The 22,281-nt window shown below is 37.8% G+C and overlaps 1 protein-coding gene across 11 annotated transcripts in view; it reads left to right on the top strand.

The window, feature by feature from the left end:
* The window catches only part of VPS13B (vacuolar protein sorting 13 homolog B), a 763,196-nt gene that overhangs the window by 568,609 nt on the left and 172,306 nt on the right, over nt 1-22,281 (top strand). For 10 of the 11 annotated variants that reach the window (XM_082432674.1, XM_082432665.1, XM_082432664.1 and 7 more), the window contains one exon: nt 10,828-11,223. In XM_082432674.1, the coding sequence (XP_082288800.1) occupies nt 10,828-11,223 (396 nt within the window). The remainder of the gene's footprint in view (nt 1-10,827; nt 11,224-22,281) is intronic. The other variant, XM_082432679.1, reaches the window with a different exon arrangement.

The raw sequence follows: 22,281 nt of genomic DNA on the forward strand, positions 1-22,281 counted from the left end.
CTTCCCACTAGCTAGCTATTTTACATTTGGTAGTGTATATATGTCCATGCCACTCTCTCACTTTGTCTCAGCTTACCCTTCCCCCTCCGCATATCCTCAAGTCCATTGTCTAGTAGGTCTGTGTCTTTATTCCCGTCTTGCCACTAGGTTTTTCATGACCTTTTTTTTTTGTTTTTCCTGTCCTGAATTCTTTTCATTTTTTTTTTTCTTTATTCTGCTCTACAGTAGTTATTTCCACTATTTTATCTTCCAGGTCACTTATCCATTCTTCTGCCTCCGTTATTCCACTATTGATCCCTTCTAGAGAATTTTTCATTTTACTTATTGTGTTGTTCATCACTGTTTGTTTGCTCTTTAGTTCTTCTAGTTCCATGTTAAACGTTTTTTGTATTTTCTCCATCCTATTTCCAAGATTTTGGATCATCTTTACTATCATTATTCTGAATTCTTTTTCATGTAGACTGCCTATTTCCTCTTCATTTGTTAGGTCTGGTGTGTTTTTACCTTGCTCCTTCATCTGCTGTGTGTTTCTCTGTCTTCTCATTTTGCTTAACTTACTGTGTTTGGCGTCTCCTTTTCACAGGCTGCAGGTTCATAGTTCTCGTTGTTTTTGGTGTCTGCCCCCAGTTGCTAAGTTTGATTCAGTGGGTTGTGTAGGCTTCCTGGTGGAGTGGACTAGTGCCTGTGTTCTGGTGGTTGAGGCTGGATCTTGTCTTTCTGGTGGCAGGTCCCCGTCTGGTGGTGTGTTTTGCGGTGTCTGTGGCCTTTTTATGATTTTAGGCAGCCTCTCTGCTAATGGATAGTGTTGTGTTCCTGTCTTGCTCGTTGTTTGGCATAGGGTGTCCAGCACTGGAGCTTGCTGGTCATTGAGTGGAGCTGGGTCTTGGCATTGAGATGGAGATCTCTGGGAGATTTTTGCCATTTGATATTACATTCAGCTGGGAGTTCTCTTGTGGACCAGTGTCCTGAACTTGGCTCTCCCACCTCAGAGGCACAGCCCTGACACTGGCTGGAGCACCAAGAGCCTGTCATCCACACTGCTCAGAATAAAAGGGAGAAGAAATAGAAAGAAAGAAGAAGATAAAATAAAATAAAATAAAGTTGTTAAAATAAACAATAATTATTAAAAATATATATATATTTTTTAATAAATGTATTTATTTATTTTTGGCTGTGTTGGGTCTTCGTTTCTGTGCGAGGGCTTTCTCTAGTTGCGGCGAGCGGGGGCCACTCTTCATCACGGTGCGCGGGCCTCTCACTATCGCGGCCTCTCTTGTTGCGGAGCACAGGCTCCAGACGTGCAGGCTCAGTAGTTGTGGCTCACGGACCCAGTTGCTCCACGGCATGTGGGATCTTCCCAGACCAGGGCTCAAGCCTGTATCCCCTGCATTGGCAGGCAGATTCTCAACCACTGCGCCACCAGGGAAGCCCCCAAAAAATAATTTTTTTAATGTAATAAAAAAAGAAAGAAAGAAGAGAGCAACCAAACCAAAAAACAAATCCACCAATGATAACAAGTGCTAAAAACTATACTAAAAAAAACAAACAAACAAAAAAAACGGACAGACAAAACCCTAGGACAAATGGTAAAAGCAAAGCTATACAGACAAAATCACACACAGAAGCATACACATACACACTCACAAAAAGAGAAATAGGGACAAAAATATGTATATCATTGCTCCCAAAGTCCACCTCCTCAATTTGGGATGATTCGTTGTTTATTCAGGTATTCCACAGACACAGAGTACATCAATAAACTACTTTGGAAGGTGCCAAACTGACCTGTGCTTTTGAGTTTTACTGGTTTAACTGACTCTAGCCAGCTGTTAAATTAAAGCCTCCAATTTTCATGTGCCACACTGTTTTGTATTAGTAAGATCAGGAATTGTCCTATGGCTTCCATAACCTCTAGCAGTAGCATTCCATCTTTTTCACCTTTTGCAGAAAGACCATCCTGATCTCACAGTTAAAGGTATTAGCATAAGTGTTCTACTTCCTTGTTGGAGGGGCCATGGAGAATGGAAAGGAAACCTGAAAAACTTACCCAGTACAGAGTTGGTTAACACTTAGGCCTAAAGTGGGCTTCCCCTACACATAAGGACACATTCCAACCCTTTAGCCTTTTGAGAAACACATGTGAGGGTAAAAAATAAATGGAGTGGAAAAAACTGTCCTGTCATGCATATGACAAAGTCGTTGAAATAATTTTGTTTCTTTTTTATGTTTTAAATTAATGTGCAGTAAAATTGTCCTTCGTTGGTGCACAGTTCTATGAATTCTAATAGATGAATAGATTCATGTAACCACTACCACAGTCAAGATACAGAACAGTTCTACCATCTTAAAAAACTCTTATGGTATTCCTTTGTAATCACACCTCCCCCTAAATCCTACTCTATGATAATTACTGCTCTCCATCACTTTAGGGTTTTTGTTTATTTGTTTTACCTTTTTGAGAATGTCATACAAATGTAATCATACAGCAGGTAACCTTTTCAGACTGGCTTCTTTCACTCACATACTGCCCTTGAGATTCAGTCAAGTTGTTGTATCTATCAGTAGTATCAATACATTCCTTTTTATTGCTGAGTAGTATTCCATTTTGTAGATGAACCATAGTTTAAGAATTCATCCATTGAAGGACATATAAGTTGTTTCCAATTTTGGTGATTATGAATAGAGCCACTTTAAACATTTGTGTATAAATTGTTGTGTGATTGTAAGTTTCATTCCTCTATGATAAATACCTAGGTGTGGGATTGGTGGGTCGTATAAGTCATAAGAAATTACTAAAATGTTTCCAAATAGCCTGTATCATTTGACATTCCCACAGCAATGTATGAGAATCCCACTAGTTCCATATCATCTCTGGCAGTTTGTGTTATCAGTATTTTTTATTTTAGCCATTCTAATAGTTGGTTCATTGTCATTTTTATTTGCACTTTTCTAATTACTAGTGATGTCATATGTCTTTATATGTGCTTATCTGCCATTCATATATCCTTTTGGTAAAGTGTCTATTCAACTCTTTTGCTTATTTTAAAATTAGCCTGTTTGCTTATTGTTGAATTTGAAAGTTTTTTGTATATTCCGGATACAAGTCTTTTGTCAGATATGTGACTTGCAAATATTCTCTCCCAGTGCATAGCTTGTCTTTTCATTTTCTTAACACTACTTTTTACAGAGCAAAAGTTTTTAGTGTGAAGTTTTTTCAAATGAATCATGCTTTTTTTGGTACTGTATATAAGAATTCTGCCTAACTTCAGTACTCATAGATTTTCTCCTACATTTTCATCTTAAAATGTTTTATATTTTACATTTTATATTCAGATCTATGATTCATTTTTAGTTAATTTTGGATAAAGTATAAAGTTGAGTTCAACTTTTTTCTTTCTTTTTGCAGGGGGTGGGGCATGAGGATGTATGACACCATTTGCTGATAAAACTCTCTTCATTGAACTGCCTTTGCAGTTTAAAAAAAAAATCATTTCACAATATTTGGTTGGCCTCTATAATCTGGATTCTCTGTTCTGTTCCACTGATATACATGTATATAACTTCTCCAGAATTATACTGTATCGATCATAGTAGCTTCATACCAAGTCTTAAAATTAGGTAGTATAAGCCCTCCAATGTCATTCTTCTATTTCAAAAGTGTTTTAGCTATTCTAGTTCCTTTGCTTTCCTGTATACATTTTAGAATCAACTTTTCTATATCTACAATAAATACTGCTGGAATTTTTATTGGAATTGTGTTAAATCTATAGATCAATTGGGAGAGATTTTATATCTTTACTATTTTGAGTCTTCCAATCCATGAATATGTTATGTGTACAGTATATCTCTCCATTTACTTAGATCTTTAATGATTTTCCAACATACAGATTCTGTACGAGTTTTATCAGATTTATACCTAAGTATTTATTTTATTTGGAGCTTTTATAAATGTTGTTTTTTGTTTAAATTTTACTCCAACTGCATATTGCTGGTTTGTAGAAACTCAGCTGATTTTTGTGTAGTGGTCTTGTATTCTAAAATCTTGTCAAGTTCACTTAGTAATTCTAGGAGCTTTTCTGAAGATTTCATGGAGTTTTCTACATGGACAATCATGTCATCTGCGAATAGACATCATTTTATTTCTTTCTTTCCAATCTTCATGCCTTTTATTTCTTTTTCTTGCCTTATTGTGCTGGTTGGGATCTCTAGTATTAAATATAGAGTATGAGTAGTGAGAATGAATATCATTGCCTTGTTTCTGATCTTAGGGGAAAAGCATTCAATCCTTCATGATTAAGTATGACATTAACTATAGGTTTTTCATCCGTGAACTTTATCAGGTTAAGGAAGTTTCCATCTATTGACAGTTTGCTAAGAGTTCTTATCATAAATGGATATTGGTTTTTCAAAAGCTTTTTCTGCATCAATTGATATGATCATGTTTTTTTGTTTTGTAAACTGGTAATACCATTACTTTGATTGATTTTCTAATATTGAACCAACCTTGTAGTCCAAGGCTAAACCCCTCTTGGTTGTGGTGTATTATTAGTTTCTTATATTACTTGATTTTTTTTTTAAATTTATTTGGAGGATTTTTATGTCTCTGGTTTTTAGGGATATTGGTATGTAGTTTTCTTTTACTGTCTTTGTCTAGTTTTGGTATCAGTAATGATGGTTTCATAAAATGAAGTTAGGAGTATTGTCTCCTATTTTCTGTGGTACAAGAAAAAGAAGGAAAAAATGAGGCATTTTTCTTAGTCCCTGTGGGCATTAGGAATTCCCTTCCCATTACTGAAGCCAGAAATAGAGGGTTTCCCCTACTACTCCCTCTATCCACACCTGATGCCCACCTCCAGGTTTTGGGCTGCCCCAGGCTGTGGAATATCAGAAGAAAAATGAGAAACTCACTACCTTTTGGTGGTATTTTGAAATCTAGTCATCTTCTCCAGTCTACCTGTTACCATTTACTTTTCAAAATCCTCAAATAGCTGCTCTGTGTAGGTTTTTTTTTGTTGTTTGCATTTGGTTTTTTGTTTGTTTGTTTGTTTTTTAATTAAGCTTTGCCCTTATTTTTTTTAATTTATTTATTTTATTTATTTATTATTTTTGGCTGCATTGGGTCTTCGTTGCTGCATGTGGGCTTTCTCTAGCTGTGGCGAGCAGGGGCTGCTCTTTGTTGCAGTGTGCAGGCTTCTCACTGTGGTGGCTTCTCTTGTTGCACAGCGTGGGCTCTACAGTGCAGGCTCAGTAGTTGTGGTGCATGGGCTTAGTTGCTCTGTGACATGTGATATCTTCCTGGGCCAGGGCTCGAACCCATGTCCCCTGTATTGGCAGATGGATTCTTAACCACTGCGCCACCAGGGAAGCCCTCTGTATAGGTTTTTTAGCTGTAATCTCTCCAGATATTATAGCTGTATAAAGTGGGAGAGACAGGGCTCCATCTTTCCTGGAACGCTGAAGTAAATTTTAAAGAGCGGGAAATGGCAACTAACAAAGAGAAGAGCAAAGTATATTAGATATTTTTGCTCTGGGGGGAAAAGGTGAAAGAAGCTAGGGCAAACATTCCTAGGCCTTGAAACTTCATTTATGATCACATTAGAAACAGGAAATAATATGTGGGTAAATATGCATATGGAGTTTGTATTAGTTTTTTATTGATGCATAACAAATTACCACAAATGTAGTGGCTTATAGCAATACAAATTTATTATCTCAGTCCTGCAGGTCAGAAGTCCAGTTGGGTTTAGCTGTATTCTCTGCTCAGAATCTTACAAAGCCAAAATCAAAGTGTCATTTGGGCTGGGCTCTAATCTAGAGGCTCCAGGGAAGAATCCACTTACAAACTCATTCCATTTGTTTGCATAATCCAGTTCCTGTGGTCATAGGACTCACGTCCCTAATTCCTTGTTAGCAGCTGGCCAGTGCTTCCTTCCCTCAGCTTTAGGGTGCCCATTCCTTCTCACATGACCCCTACCATCCTCAAAGCAGCAATGACATATCATAGACCCCTTCTCACGTTTCAAATCTCTCTGACTTCCCCTTCTGCCTCCTTCATGTACTTTTTAAAGGGCCTGTATAATAGATCAGGCCCACCAGATAATCTCTGTGTTAAATTCAATTTACCTGGGATTTTTATCACACCTATAAAATCCCTTTCAGCATAGCAGTACCTAGATTAGTGTTTGATTCAATAACCAGGGGAGAGGAATCTTGGGAGAAGGGGGTCATCTTCAGAATTCTGCCTACCACAGAACCAGATTAGAAAGTTTCAGGGTGCTCCAACATGAACTGACCAAACATGTACTTCATGCTGAGTTTGAGGCCCAATGCTAAGTATTAAAGGTGAAAAATGTACACTCAAGGATCTTCTCTATTGGTGAGAGACATAATCTCATAAAAAGATACTTATGCAGGGCCAGCTTTGTGGAACTACTTCTTGGAGAACGTGCTGAGCAGTATCCTGAAGATCATGCATTAGGCAAAGAAAGAGTATATTAGACAAAGGAGCAACATGATCAAAGGTCTTGTGGTATGACATAGCATGGGCTGGGGGGAGTGGGCTGTATAAACTCTTTGATATTTCTGGAGCTTTAATATCTGAGGTGGGCAATGGCTGCAGATAAGGAAAGGCAAGACCTTTTTTCCCATTCTAAGGAGCTTCATCTTTTATCCCATAGGTAAAGAAGAGCCATTAAAGAGTTTTAAGCAATAGTGAGCCAATCAGGATCACAGTAGAAACAAATCATTTGGAAATTACTCTGGAGACTGGATTAACAGGAATCGGTCTAGACAGAGAATCCTTTTAGGAGGCTTTATATTAGCTGAGCAATATCAAAGGCACGGAGGGAAAACATGGGGAGTGGCTGGAATGCTAGAGAGAAGGAGATTGGATTCAAGCAATATTTTGGAAGTGAAGTTGACAGAACTTAATCACTGAGTGGGTTTGGACCAGGAAAAGAGGGAATGAAATGAGTCAAAAAGTCAGATTTTTTATTTGAGCCAGTTGGTAGATTAGAGTCATTAACTGAGACAGGGAATATAGCATGTGTGAGAGGAGGTAATGGATTGTTCTGGATGAAGTGATTTGATGAGCCTGTGGGAGTTCAGTAGGAAGGAAAAATTCATTCATTTTTTTTTCCTTCACTACATCATAAAATGTTCATTTTGTACTTCCTGTGGACCAAACAGTAGTTTAGGCACTCAGAATATTAAGATGTAGAACAGTCCTTATTGTTCAGGAGTTCACAGTTAGCTGGACTATGACAGATACCTAAGCAGTAACTATAAAAATAATATGAATAGGTACCTGATGATGATACAATACACAGGACATTCTGAAAGCAATGGATGAGAGGCACCTCACTCGGCCTCAGGGGTCAAGAAAGACTTCCTGGAGTCTTTGAGACTCAAGGACTGAGTCTCAAAGGACAAGTTAGACAAATAAGCAGAGGTATAGTTTTTTTGTTTTTTTGTTTGTTTGTTTCCTGTGTCACTGGGACTACCATACCTGAGATACAAGGATCCATATTGAGATAGTAGTCAACAACTCTCATATATTACCATTCCGTGGATGTTTTGCCAGTTTACAGTGAGGGAAAAGGGATCCCTTAGGCTCAGCAGTTAGTATAGGTGGATATTTGGGCAACTTCCTGAGTAGGTCAGTAAACTGTTTCTATGGCTACTTCTGACGCTTAGTTTAAATCTCATGTTATGAATCCAGGCAAAAGCAGGTAGCTTCTGGCCCCAATATCTGAGTCTCCTTTCTGCCTTAGCTTTGTTTTGTTTTCCTGTTGTTGCTATCATCTGTTAAGATTGTTTGTTTTTTTCACTGTGGTAAAAGGTGGTATTATTTTCTGTGAGGCCACAGAATTTCGAAGCCCTCGTAAAAGAATTTGCAGGCAGAGCCGGACAGTGTATGAATCATTTGAATCATCCAATTTCCCTAAAATATTTGCCCACCAGCCTCTTTGAGTACCCCAAATTCTACAAGTCAAAACTAATTCCTTTCGGAAATGGTGCTGGTATAACTGGATTTCTGCATGCAAAAAAAAATTAAGTTGGACCCCTACCACACAAAGCACAAAAGTTAATTCAAGAGCAATCATAGACCTAAATGTAAGAGGTAAAACTATAAAACTTGTAAAAGAAAGCATAACTGTAAATCTTTGTGACCTTGGGTTAAGCAGTGTTTTGTTTTTGTTTTGCTTTGTTTTATAAATTTATTTTATTTGTTTATTTTTGGCTGCATTGGGTCTTTGTTGCTGTGCACGGGCTTTCTCTAGTTGCGGTGAGCGGGGGCTACTCTTCGTTGTGGTGCACGGGCTTCTCGTGGTGGTGGCTTCTCTTGTTGCGGAGCACGGGCTCTAGGCGCACGGGCTTCAGTAGTTGTGGCTCACGGGCTCTAGAGCACAAGCTGAGTAGTTGTGGCGCAAGGGCTTAGCTGCTTCGCGGCATGTAGGATCTTCCTGGACCAGGGCTCAAACCCATGTCCCCTGGATTGGCAGGCAGATTCTTAACCACTGCGCCACCAGTGAAGCCCCCTAAGCAATGGTTTTTGGATATGACACCAAAAGCACAAGCATAATAATAGATCTGTTGGACTTCACAAAACTTAAAAACTTTCGTGCTGCAAATCATACCATCCAAAAAACTGAAAAGACAGGCCACAGAATGGGAGAAAATATTTGCAAATCCTATATCTCATAGGGACTTGTATCTCCAGAATATATCAATATAAAAGACTCATACTATTTAATAAAAAGACAAATAACCCAATTTAAAAATGAGCAAAAGGTGTGAATAGACATGTCTCCCAAGAATATATATGCATAGCCAATAACATTAATGCTCAACGTCATTAATCATTAGGGAAATACACATCAAAATCACAATGGGATACTACTTCATACCCACTACGACTGAAGAAATGAAGAAATGCTCAACATCATTAATCGTTAGGGAAATAAACACATCAGAATCACAATGGGTTACCACTTCATACCCACTAGGATTGCTGTAATCAAATATGACCCAGCAATTCCACTTCTAGGTAGATACCTAAAAGAATTGAAAACATGTTCACAAAACAATTTGCACATGAATGTTCATAGCAGTATTATTCATAATAGCCAAAAAGTGGAAACAACCCAAATGTCCATAAACTGATAATGGATAAACAAAATGTAGTATATCCATATGATGGAGTATTATTCAGCCATAAAAAGGAATGACATACTGGTGATACATGATTCAACACAAATGAACCTTAAAAACTTTTACTGTGTTAACTGAAAGAAACCAGACACAAAAAGCCAGATTTTGTGTGATTCCATTTATATGAAATGCCCAGAATAGGCAAATATATAGAGACAGAAATTAGCTTATTGGTTGCCCGAGTGCTGGAAGTGGGGAATGGGTAGGGACCACTAAGTGGCATGGGAATTTTTTTTTTCCCTGGTGGTGATAATAATGTTCTGGAATTAGATAGTGGTGATGATTACACAATCTTGGGAGTATACTAAGAACCATTGAATTGTATACTTTAAATAGGTAAATTGTATGATATGAGTTAATATGTCAATAAAGATGTTAAAAAACATAATTCCTTTAAATCAGGGTGTTGTTTTCCTATTTAAATGAATGTAGGGAGCAGGGAACATTCTAGTATTGCAGAAGGGTGACTTAGATGTCTGACCCTTTCCAGTGGACAACTGGCTAGAAGCAGGACTCTCAGAGTTTTGCTTAGCCTGATTAAAGAAACACCAGGAAAGGCACACTTAAAAAGGGTGGTACCCTGAGCGAGCCTGGGTAGACAGGAGGAAACTCTAAGGTGCTGATGTCTGAGGAAGATGAGAAGAGGTCCTCCTATTGAAAACAGACAGAATGTTAACTTCATCTGCTTGATAACTTTGCTATTCCTAGCTTCATCTGTGATTATGTCTTGTATTACATCAGGCTCCAGTGAAAAGAATACTTGTTAGGTTCAGTTAAACTCAACCATTTATTGAACAGATACATATGAGAAACACACTGTGCCAGGCACTGGGTATAAACATGAGTGGCATGCTCTGCCTTGACAACCCTTACAGTCTTATGTCTTATTGATAATAAAAACAGAAGTGAGAAGGCAAAAACAGAAGTGATAGGGCCTAGTTAGTTTTAATGTCAGGTGACTAAGTGAGTAAGTGGCAAATAAGGACAACATCCGGTGGATGATACATGTAAAATGGATTTTAAGAAATCTCAGTCTTACGTTAGATGAGGTATTTGAAACTTTATCAATGCAGAGTCCAAGGAAAGATGTAGGGACTCTTCTGGGTTTTAGTGGGTCACAGAGGGGAAACAAATGTTTTGTGCATATACTTTATCAGAGAGTGGTAGGGGAGGCTACTTCAGTTAATCAGTTGGACAAATATTTATTAATACCAGTATTTGTGTCAAACATTGTGCTGGGTACTAAAGGAAGCCCTTTTAACCTCGGAAGAAAGAATGTCAGTTCAGTAACAAACTGGAAAGGCTGCTTAATTTTACCTCAGAGTGGGAGGGCAGAGGTAGATGTCCGTGTGTGGCCTTTGCTCTGTCAGGAACAGACAGACAGTCACATGGATTGAGACAGGAATGTAGGCATGTAAGTAGTCCAGGGAAACTGTTCCTTCAAGTAACTACATGGAAAGGTTAGGTGGTAAGTAAAAGAATTATAACATCTGACATCCTAATGAGTCCACAGTACAGGCGTTGGGAAACTGAAATAGGAGCTTGACAGGGAAGTAAAGGCTTATTTTCAATAGGAGAGCTTCAGTAATTTTCTTATCCTTTTCAATTCTATAGCAGACATCAACTTGGATATATCAAAGCCTTTGAAAGCAAACCTGAGTTTTACCAAGCTGGATCAGATAAACCATTTTTTGAAGAAGATAAAAAGTGCACACAGCAAAGAGACCTCAGCCCTGTCAGACACCATGCTGAATAAGGATGAGCTTCCAGCCTCCAAATGTTACCGTGGAAAGTCGTCTAAGCTTAAAGTTCATGGTGATGGAGCACAAAAGATTCCATTTCAAGAAAACGTGTGGAGAACGGTTTCCTGCTTTCAAAAAATTTCTGTTCATACTACTCAGATTGTGGTCTCCATGGAAACTGTCCCCCATCCTAATAAACCGTGCCTGTTAGCATCTTTATCAACCCTCAACGGAAGCCTTAATATCAAAGCAGCGCAAAAAGTGCCTGGTAAGTCACAGAAAAGGGGAGAGGGAGATGACAATGACTTGTTAACGTCTAAAACTGCATAATGTTGAAGGTTTATATTAAGTAGAGTTTAAAAGTTTCAAGAGCCATTAGAGATTGGGAACATTTCTGGTTTGTTGCCTTATTTTAAAGAAAATGTTATAACAAATCATTTAAGCCTAAGTATGTTAATGCCGTAAACTAAACCGTTCCTATCTACCCCTTCAGTCATGTTCCTACAGATGTCTTTATAACTGTTCATTCCTAAATTTCTTGTTACCTAAAATAGCTGTAGTGGAAGAACAGAGTATGTATCAAGGTTTGTGCGCCATTAGAATAGTAGCTTTTAAAGTGTGGTCTCAGAAGCAGCAGCACCAGCAGCATCTGGGAACTTGTTAGAAATGCAAATTCTCAGACTCTACCCCTGACCTCCTGAATCAGAAAGTCTGGGCATGGGGCCCAGAAAAGTGTGTTCCAACAAACCCTACAGGTGATTCCGATGTGCTACATTAAGTTACTGGTAACAATTTATTTAAAAAGGAAAAATTGCTCTGGTGGCAGGAATGCTACACAAAATGTAATAGAAGCCAAGGTTCAACTTTGAAAAGACAATGCCATTGAGGACTATCAGGCAGCAACACCTGCAAGGAAAGGCCATGCTTCAGTGCCTGGCTGAGCAAGGGAGCCATGGACTTGGCAACTGAATGTCCTTGATGGGTGGAGAGGTGAGAAATTAACAGGCAGTGACATCTACATTTTCCTCAACTGTTATGTGCTTTTTCACACTGAATCAAAAAGGGTAGGCAGAAGGAATGTGAGGGGAAGAGAAAAAACAAGGTACAGGTGGGGAATAACCATTTTCAATCACAGAAACTGCTACTGTTAAAGTTCAGGGCATGATGCCAGAAATTTTACTTTGAAAGTAAAAGTAGCAAAAGGAAAACATTTTTTTCCACTTTAATTTGCAGGAAAGAAGTGGGGCTAGAGGGATAGTGCCCTGGATAAAGTAAATCCTGAAACTGTATGCAACTTAGTTGCTTACCAAAAAGTAATTAAGTGGCAGCTGGAGACTAACTGTGTAGCCAGTTTGGGCACAGTAGTTGAAGAGATAAAGAAGGAGTTTTGTAGTTGAGAAGTATGAATTTTAGGCCAAAAAAATAAATGATTGATTTCTTTCTCATCAGAAATATTTGTGACCAAGCCAGCTAAAAGCACTGTATTTCTTTTATTGTCTTAAAAGTTGGAAATGAAAACTGTAAGGTCCATGGGACATGAAAGACGATGAAGCACTGGAGGCTACAATGTCTGATTTATCCACAAATAAATTACAACCCAGACAACACTGAGGCCATTCCCAGGCCTTTTCAGTTTTACCTTAATCATAGCAAGGAAAGGTTACGACTCAAACAGAATGAAAGCATTTAACATGTACTGTACTCAATTTTAGGTCCTTTTCTTTATTCATTCTCGTTTCTTGTTTCATTCATTTGCTACTCATATTTTATTCAATTTTAATAGTGTCTATTCTCAGTAAATATCTCTATTGGTATAACTCTAATATGTAGTGTCCTGCAAATGTTCTAAAGTAGTTATTTGCATCAAATCAGATCAAATTGAATTTAGCCATTTAATTAATAGAAACTGTTTTATTATGAGAGTATAACAAACAGCAAATCTGTTTACTCTACATTTCTGCTTGATGTGATGGCATGCTCAAATGTTTAAAAGATGACAAAGTCAGCAAAATAATAATAAATTATAATTAAGTGAAGTAAGATTGTAAGTTCTAGTTATTGCTGTAGAGTGATTTCTAGGAAATTATAATTAAGAGATTACTACATATTTTTCAGAAATTGATTTTTAACAAAGGAAAACTTTTTAAAAGTAAAATAAAATTTAAGCTTTGAACATTAATTTCATTGTATATTTGCATATCTTAAAAATTCATGCTTTGCCACTTGGATGGAATATATGCAAATGTATACTTAATGTATATTTTTGGTAAGTGGTAAAAAATATTTCCCAGCAAAAACATAAAATAACCCTCCTACCAGTAGTCATATTTCTTTTTGTGTTTTTCAGACATCGTTCTGTATTCAACCAAAAATTTTTCTAGTGTATCTTTGAGTTCAGTGGAGTTAATGTCAGATTTTTATAGTTTGACTCTAATACAGTTATACTGAACTGTGTCTTTGATTTTACAGTTTATGTAACTATTGTGACCATCTGCAGCAGCTGCACTTTTCAAATTATTTGCTGAACCAAATTGAGCACAGTGACAAAAGTAGTCATCTCAGATGTACTATTAAACAGAGAAAGAAAAAGGAGCATTGCCTTGGTACAGCATAGCCATCTGCTATACAGATGTTATTGTATAGAATGACTTAAGATAAAATAATTGTAGAAAATTTTCATTAAAACCTCAACAATTTGCACTTGTTTATGCGAATCTGCATAACTCCCCAATGAGACAACACACTTGGGGTTTCTTTGGTTCTCACTCACTTTCTCTTTGATCCTTTTTGATGTGCTGACTTTAATAAACACAGTCAAAAACATTGTGCAAAAAACATCATGGAAAAAACTACAAAGGAACAATTATAGCAGCAGAAACTACTCTAATCCCTAACTTACGCAAGCTATTTTTAGTGAAATATTTTTTTTAACACTCTTTATATGACAATGTTATATAAACAGGGTAAAGCGGTCCTTTCCAGATGAGTTTTAATTTAGGAGCTGAAATAGATTTGTAATGCTGGAGGAATCTTATGGTCTAAGTAATATTTAGAGAAACACAATTGGGAATGTGTCGTAGGCATGCTTCTTCACTTGTGAAAAGTACAAAAAATATTTGAGTTTGCCTAATGATTATATTTTTTATCATCTAAACCGACATGAGCTTATGGGAAGTGTATGTGGAAAGGGAATGATAAAAGAATGAAAGAGGAAAGTTAATATTCTCCCCGAGACATTGTCAATACATTTAAATCTGAAATGCTTTTATGTTCATTTACTGGTTTTTACAACAAAATATGTACAGATTATTCACGGAAATGTTTTCATCATTTGAAAAAACGAAATGGTTAAATATTTTCCACTTAAAAAAAATCCTTGAGTTCTCCTTAGCCTCCTGTACTATTCTGTGGCCCTAAACTATCCGAGTTTCAAGGAACGTGGGTTTTTTTTTTGATTCCACTCTGCAGATGCTGGTGTAACAGTGACTTTTAATAACCTAACTCTTATTTCTGCTAGAATACTTATGTTCTCCCATGTGTCTGTGGTAAAATGGCCCTAAATTTTAAAACTTTACATACAAGATGTAATGCTTGTATTTTTTTAAATTGGTGTGTAATTGCAAAAATCTCTATGATTGTGTATAATATTGCCAAATTTTCTATGATTATGTTATTGATAACGAAATTAATCTTGTTTCAAAATCATATCTTATTTTCTGAAACATTTTAAGGCAGATATTTCTTTTGCTAGCCATTAAATCTGTCCCGTTCTGTAGTATGTTCTTTTTTAAAAGTAGCCCTCCCACCCCCCCTGCACACACACACACAGTCTTTTTGCTGTTTGAAGTATAGTGTTTTGGAGAAACCTTAAGTATGTAGCTATAAATTCTGAACCAGCAGTGTAGCACTTTGCACAGGCAGGGTGGGGAGTGAGCTGCAGACTTTAGCTCTCCTTGTCAGAGTAAATTATGGCTCTATTAGGGCGGCACTTCTTAGATTTCGGCAAACAAGGGTACACAATTCAGGCTGTGAAATAGCTGTGCTTTAGGCTGCCTTGCTCTTTCTTGGGGGCATGTCGATTAGCAAACTCCATGTATATAAGGGAAAGGGAAATAGGATATGAACAAGTTAGGTGGCACAAAGCGTTGGGGGAAGAGCCTAAGTGAGGCCATCTTGGCTGGCATTTTAGTCAGAATTAGGGAAAAGTTGCAAGAATCCCCTTTCCATAGGGACTTAGGAGACTTTTCATCCATGCAGAAAGCAATGAGTTGAATTCCTAGTCAAAGAGCTGTGGTTTAAATAACTTTCACTACCCCAGCCTCTGTCATCCAGATGTACTTATCTTTGTGTATAAACAAAAGTAGGAAGAAAGAAAGCATAACCACATTATTCTTCATGTATACAAATGCCTCTTTTCATGTTCACTGAATTCAGGACCAGTAAAAATGTAAAGAACCTAGAGTTCCTTTTCATGTACTGAAAAGTGAAAGCAGGTTATTAATTGATACAAAGTGGAGCCCCAGCTTTTCATTCCAGAGTCAACTGGATCTCCTGAGGAAAATCTCCTTAAGGCGTTGTCATAGCCATTGGATGCTGCAGAAATGCAAGTAAGCCTGAGGGGAAATAAAACATTAAATTATATATGACTACCTAAAATAATATATTGCAATAACAAGCCATTTACAACACCCCAAAGACTTTTGTTACTTTTAGAAAGAAATAGCATCTTTTTCCAATGCCTGAACAATAAGAAATGAATTCTTTGACAGTTAAAGCCAGAGGACAAACTTAACTTTTAAACAGCCACTGAGGATTGAAGTGGAAGTACAGTTTGTAGACAGCTATACAAATCACCAACAAACCTTAATGAATATTGGGTGTGGGCATCAGTGTCCTGTCATTTTTGACACTGTGTCTCAAGTAGCTTAAACCCAACACTCAAGGAAAGGTGGAGACCTCATTGGGTCTGTTAACATCTGGGGTTTTATTTGTCATTTTGGCCATACCCCGCAAGCGCAAAAGAAAGAGTAAAAGGGGATTATCTTGACAATGAAGTGAGTTACTGAATCTTGTGATAATGAAAAGCAGAAGAATTCTAATGCCTTTCTATAGTCCCTGAGGTAGAGGTGCGTTTATAGTTTTGCAGAAGTAAAATGTAGGCAGGCAGAACAGATGGCCCAGAGTCCGTGTAACCTGACACCCCTCATCCCAGAACTGAGGACCACTATTAATCCTGGTCAGATTCCCTCCTATTACTTTATAACAAGGTTCAAAGTTGCTACTGATGAACTGGCCTGTCCTTTTTTTACTCTTAAATTACCTGTGGATTACTGATTTTTTTTCAAAAGTGATATTTTTCTGTGCATAATGGTGGACTATTGAGACATTCAAAAAAGGTAAAATAGGAAGTTCTAAAAATTGAATGGGAAATAAGTGGAAAAAGTAAAATTCTCATAACTTTTTTTCAAAGTAATGTTCCATATTTATTCTCTAGTACAGCGGGAAATAAAAACCATAAATGTATAAGACATTCTCTTGGAAAGTAATTTTCTCGTCCTCTGTCTTAGAAATCGTATGCAATGGAGAAGAAATCCCAACATACAAGTTTTATTCTCCCGGCTGTAATTGTTATCAGTAATATACGTTTAGATAGAATTTTGGTCAATAATAAGCAATGTTAATACTACTATCTTAGAAATTATCTTTTTTCACCCCCTCAAAAAGAGAGGTAAAAAATTAAGAATGTTTGATATTTTTTAAAAACTCACTAGTAGATATATGCTGTTCAGGCATATTTATATGGTCACTTATTTTTTCTTGTTTTGTTTAACCAAATTATATTAATTCAGTCTTTTCATCTTTCATTCGGAATATTTAAATTTTTCTGTGCTAAAGGGTCTGTGGGGTTTTTTTAATGTCTGTTACGTGATTTTTGTTCTTCATGTACCTTTTTTCTGTGCTGTGAGGTTACTATAGCTGTTTTGGATTTTAATGAGAAGCCTTTAAATGCATAGGATAGTAACTTCAGAAATTTAGAAGGTAACCACTGGGTGAAATTTCTGATGTGTTAATTTCCAGGCTGCCTGAAAAGTAAAAATCATCCAATAAGCAGCCATGTTCGGATGTCAGAGCACTCTCGTGTGCTGTGGCGCAGTGAACATGGTGTACCTGCCCAGCCTTTCGTAGAGGGAGATGAGCTCATCTCAGAGAGATAACCATCTCTGACTTTTTCTTCTGATTAATCACCGACCTGAACTCCATTTGAACCTTGTTAGACCAAAAACAAGCAGAATTCCTGGCCCAAACTATAAAATATAATTAAGCCCTTTTGAAATGATGTGTAAAAGAACATTGCTGTACCCCCCACTTATAACCACTACCACCACCACAACCAATAAAGTTAAATCAAGCACTGCCTGTAATGGATTAAAATAATAAATGTTCCTGGATTTCAGTGTTTGAAGTACTTGAAGAAAACAGGCTCCCAGCAGCCTGGGTAGCTGAATGCAGGAGAGACATTTATTAATGACGAGTTCAAGGATTTGGCCTGTTTAAGATCATTACTTTGTGTTTACCATGGGTTACACATCTCTTATATTTTTACACAGCCCACACGTGTCCACATGCAATAATGAAAGCTTTTTTTTTTTCAACAAAAGAATTGTTAATTGTGTAAATATGGTTCTCTTGGGGAATGTGAAGTCTTCCTAAGACTCTGCTCCCTTCTAATGAGAAATCCAGTACAGTTATTACACTCTCCCAAGTATACCCACCTTCAAATCTTGCCTCCAGCTAGATTAGTCTTTCCCCCTATTGTTTTTAGTTACCAATTCCAAACTTAATCTAGACTGCTAGAAAACTGTTGGCCTCTGGTTATGTATTTTTTTAATAAATGTATTAATTTATTTATTTTGGCTGCATTGGGTCTTCGTTGCTGCTTGCGGGCTTTCTCTAGTTGTAGGGGCTACTCTTCATTGCAGTGCGCGGGCTTCTCATTGCAGTGGCTTCTCTTGTTGCAGAGTGCGGGCTATAGGCACACGGGCTTCAGCAGTTGCGGCGCGTGGGCTCACTAGTTGTGGCTTGCAGGCTGTAGAGCACAGGCTCAGTAGTTGTGGTGCACGGGCTTAGTTGCTCCGCGGCATGTGGGATCTTCCCGGACCAGGGCTCGTACCTGTGTCCCCTGCATTGGCAGGCGGATTCCTGCGCCACCAGGGAAGTCCAGGTTATGTATTTTAGAATTGTGTTCCATTGCACTAGACTTTGTGTGCTTATGTACTATAGAAAAAAAAAATCAATGCTTTTTATTTCTTCTCCTACCTTTAACAAAGATATGGGAGAGAACCATTTTTCTAGATTTAGATACATTTGAGGTGAAAAAAAGAGACAACTGGTAAAAATGTCCCATATACGCATTTTAAAACAGTATTCCTTGGACAGGAGAAAAAAGGGCATTTGAGACAACAAAAATGCTATCAATTAACATGAAAATATCTCACTGTGCAAAATGCTATTGGAGAAGAAAGTTTCCCGTCCTAGCAATTAAATACCAGAGATCTTTTTCTTTTTTTTTTTTTCTTTTTAAAATTTTATTTATTTATTTATTTACTTTTGGCTGTGTTGGGTCTTCTTTGCTGCGCTCGGGCTTTCTCTAGTTGCAGTGAGCAGGGGCTACTCTTTGTTGCACTGCGCAGGCTTCTCACTGCGCTGGCTTCTCTTGTTGCGGAGCACAGGCTCTAGGCGCACGGGCTTCAGTAGTTGTGGCACACGGGCTCAGTAGTTGTGACTCGCGGGGTCTAGAGCGCAGGCTCAGTAGTTGTGGCGCATGGGCTTAGTTGCTCCGCAGCATGTGGGATCTTCCTGAGCCAGGGCTTGAATCCATGTCCCCTGCATTGGCAGGCGGATTCCTAACCACTGCGCCACCAAGGAAGTCCCTAGAGATCTTTTTCTTAATAGTGTCTCCTTTGCATCCTAATGATGGCACTTTATAAGTTAGTATTAGGTGAAATGGATAAGAATTATTGTAGCTCCTAGAACTGGGACTGTGGAAAAAGAGAGGGTTAGAAGTAAATATCCCCCACTCCACTGAATTTGTGACAGTGTTTAGTTTTGCTGCGGTCACAGCAAATTACCCTCTTATCCACATAAGCCAGAAGGCTATTTGCTAGGAAAGTTTCTGGCAAAGCAACCCTGTCAGTGATAAGTGACTGAAGACACATCTTAGATGTTCTTTTGCTCTCTGGCTGGGGCTCTGGCCCTGTTGGCTATGTTGGCATAATATACTGAGGCCAAGCAAGACAGCCGGGGACAGGAAAAAGACATTTATTCACAACCCTGTTACCAATTGGAAAAATGAAATTACTAAGAGCTAACTAATAGCAGTAGTTTTTATAAAGCACCATGGTGCTGGAAGGAGGCAGACAATCCCAGCCCTGCTACTTGCTGGCAGTTGATTGTGGTAAAAGCTCATTTCCAAAATAAAGACAAAAATACTTAATTCATGGGGCTGTTGAGTGGATTAAGTGAAATATCGTACACAGAGTACCCTACACATTCCTTAGCACACATTTATTAAATTCCTCAATAAATATTAGTGTTTTTGTATCTTCCTCTCCCTCCCTCCCTCTCCCAACTCAGTCATACCACATGAATGCTGAGATCATAGAGCATTAAATTTTAGAGCTGAAAATTATCTCGGAGATCATCCTCTTTATCAAGAACACTGTTTATCCTTTTTCTCTCCATCATCCAAACACACTGTATTTAGGATAAGATAGCTAGCATGACTATACCAACCAGATACTACGGTAACCAAAAAACTTAGTACACTTCGGCCCTGTCTCCAACAAATTCATGATTTCTTTCAGGATCTTTGAAATACTTAAAATACCTCATGGACCGCCATTACTATATGGGACTCCCTAAGTGTCAGAGAACCCTAGGTTGAGGCCTACTGAGCTAGGCCTAACTCCCTCACTTAGGGGTGCCGAGATTAAGTGATTTGTCCAGGGATACTCTGGGGTGCAGTGGGGACTGTAACACACGTCTCCTGCCTTCTGGACTTTCTATTAAACCAGTCTTTAAAACCCTGGATCATGTAGATTAATACCAGTTTCTAAGCCATTGCAGTAAATCACTTAGGAAGTCATTTTGCTTTCAACATTGTTTGAGCTGATACCAATTCTTCCATTCATGTGACTTACTTTAAAAAAAAAAATTGATTCACCAGCAGTTTCCTCATTAAATTAACCAGCTACTGTATTCTTTCCTCTATGAGAAGGTTGCTCTACACTTTCCAATATGCACGGTCAGATTTGTTAGTAGGCTTTTTTGTTTTTAACATAGCCACATGATCCAATCAAGTTTTATTTTCCTAATAAACTGACACAACTGTGAAAGCAGTAAACATGGTGGCAGTAAACATTGGAGGGGAAGAAAGAGGCAAAGCGTATCCACCGTCACCCTTTGGTATTTTCAGTTCAGTTTTTCTAGGATCTGAGAGTTTTAAAACATTTCTCAAAAAAATACCTTTCCCAGACAAAGGCCAAGTATAAATAGCCAACTCAATAGACATTTTTGTCTTCCATGAGTAATTCTCCCTTTCTTCATATGAAAGAAAAATAAAATCCTATTCCTGCTACTTGTCATTTTCTTATGTCCAAAAGGAGAGGTTTGGATTAGACTAGAAGTCCCAGCTTTTACTCACTGATAAGGACTAGATGAGAGTCCCTGAGGACTGGAAATCCCACCCATGAGAAATCTCAAGTGCGTTAGAGAAGGGATACATGTTAGCGGGTCGACCACCCAATTGGACTCTCGTTTTGAGGACTGGACTTGTTAGTAACTTTGTTGGGGAGCACCGGCACCCCTTTCAGCTTAAACATCTGTGTCCATGTAGTTCTCTGACAGTTTTGTTGTATTTTGTTTCATTTATTCATCTTATCCTATATTACAACTTACTATAACAACAGATGCAGATATAGGCTTATTGCAAAATAGAATGTAATTAAATAGGATCTGAAACACTTACATATTCTGATCAAGAGGGGGAAAACAAGCTATTTTGATGGTTAAACTACCCAAGTGCAGGGACTTCCCTGGCTGTCCACTGGTTAAGACTCCGTGCTTCCACTGCAGGGCACATGGGTTCGATCCCTGGTTGGGGAACTAAGATCCTGCATGCCACATGGCACAGCCAAAAAAATAAAATAAAAATACCCAAGTGCCATTTTTATGTGCTTCAACGTAATTAGTTGAAGAAACTAGAAATGAAAAGATTTCTAATCATCTCCTTAGTGGACCAGACTTACAGAATTTTTTTTCTAGTCATCTAGTCATTTATGGTCATCTTTTTATGGATCATACTTACAAAAATTTTTCTTCCTCACTTTTTGAGTCATCCTCATGCTTCACTGTTATGCAGATCGACTTCTGGATGTATCTAACACAAGCTTGCTGATTTCCTAGTAGCCTTAGATTATTTCCAGCTGGATAAAAATACCTGGATATGCTTCGCTAGCACGTCATCATTGAGTACCCTTTCTAATGACATACAGAAGCTTGCTGTAGATTGCACTTTGCACAGTCAGCATGTAGAGAGTAGGAGCCCTAGTAAAGGTCTAGTAGAGACCGACAATGTAGGGCTGGCAGCATTTTGTAAACATTCTCCAAAGCAAGTGGTTTCCATTTATTAGTCTTCTGAAGGAGTATTTTAAAGGTCAGGAAACTATTTGTTCCTTGAACTAAATTTTTACACTCAATGAAAAGTATGTCAGTATGCAAACAAGCCAAGATTATTTCTATTTATCACACAAGTTGTTTCTGAAATTACTTCTCAATGTTGATACACCTCATTTAGTTTAATTAAGTACCTGCCATTAGTTTGCTAGAGCTGAAATTAAATATACAAACACAGATTTTTGAAAGAAGCCAGTGGAAGAGTCAGGCAGAAAAGCATTCTATTGAATGGAAGGAGGTAGAAGAGGTAATGTACTTAGTCAAAAATGACCTTATCCCACAGTCACGAAAAGCAAGGTAGGATCCTGGGTTGGATCCTGCAACAAGAAAAGGACATGAAGGGAGAAACGGGTGAAATTCAAACAAGGTCTATGGTTTAGTTAGCGTTGTATCGATGTCAATTTTCTGGCTTTCGAGACTCATTCTATAGTTGATGTAAGTTGTTAACATTAAGGGAAGCTGCATGAAAGATACTAACTTTGCTGAAAGCCTGAAATTATTTCAAAATTAAATTTTAAAAAATGACCTGATCAGTGATTGCATAAATAGCTTGAATAATATTCATGCTTTTAAAGTTTGTGACCATTCTAAA

The sequence above is a fragment of the Balaenoptera physalus genome (genome assembly GCF_965194825.1).
Source record: "Balaenoptera physalus genome assembly, chromosome: 17".
In the NCBI taxonomy this organism is placed as follows: Eukaryota; Metazoa; Chordata; class Mammalia; order Artiodactyla; family Balaenopteridae; genus Balaenoptera; species Balaenoptera physalus.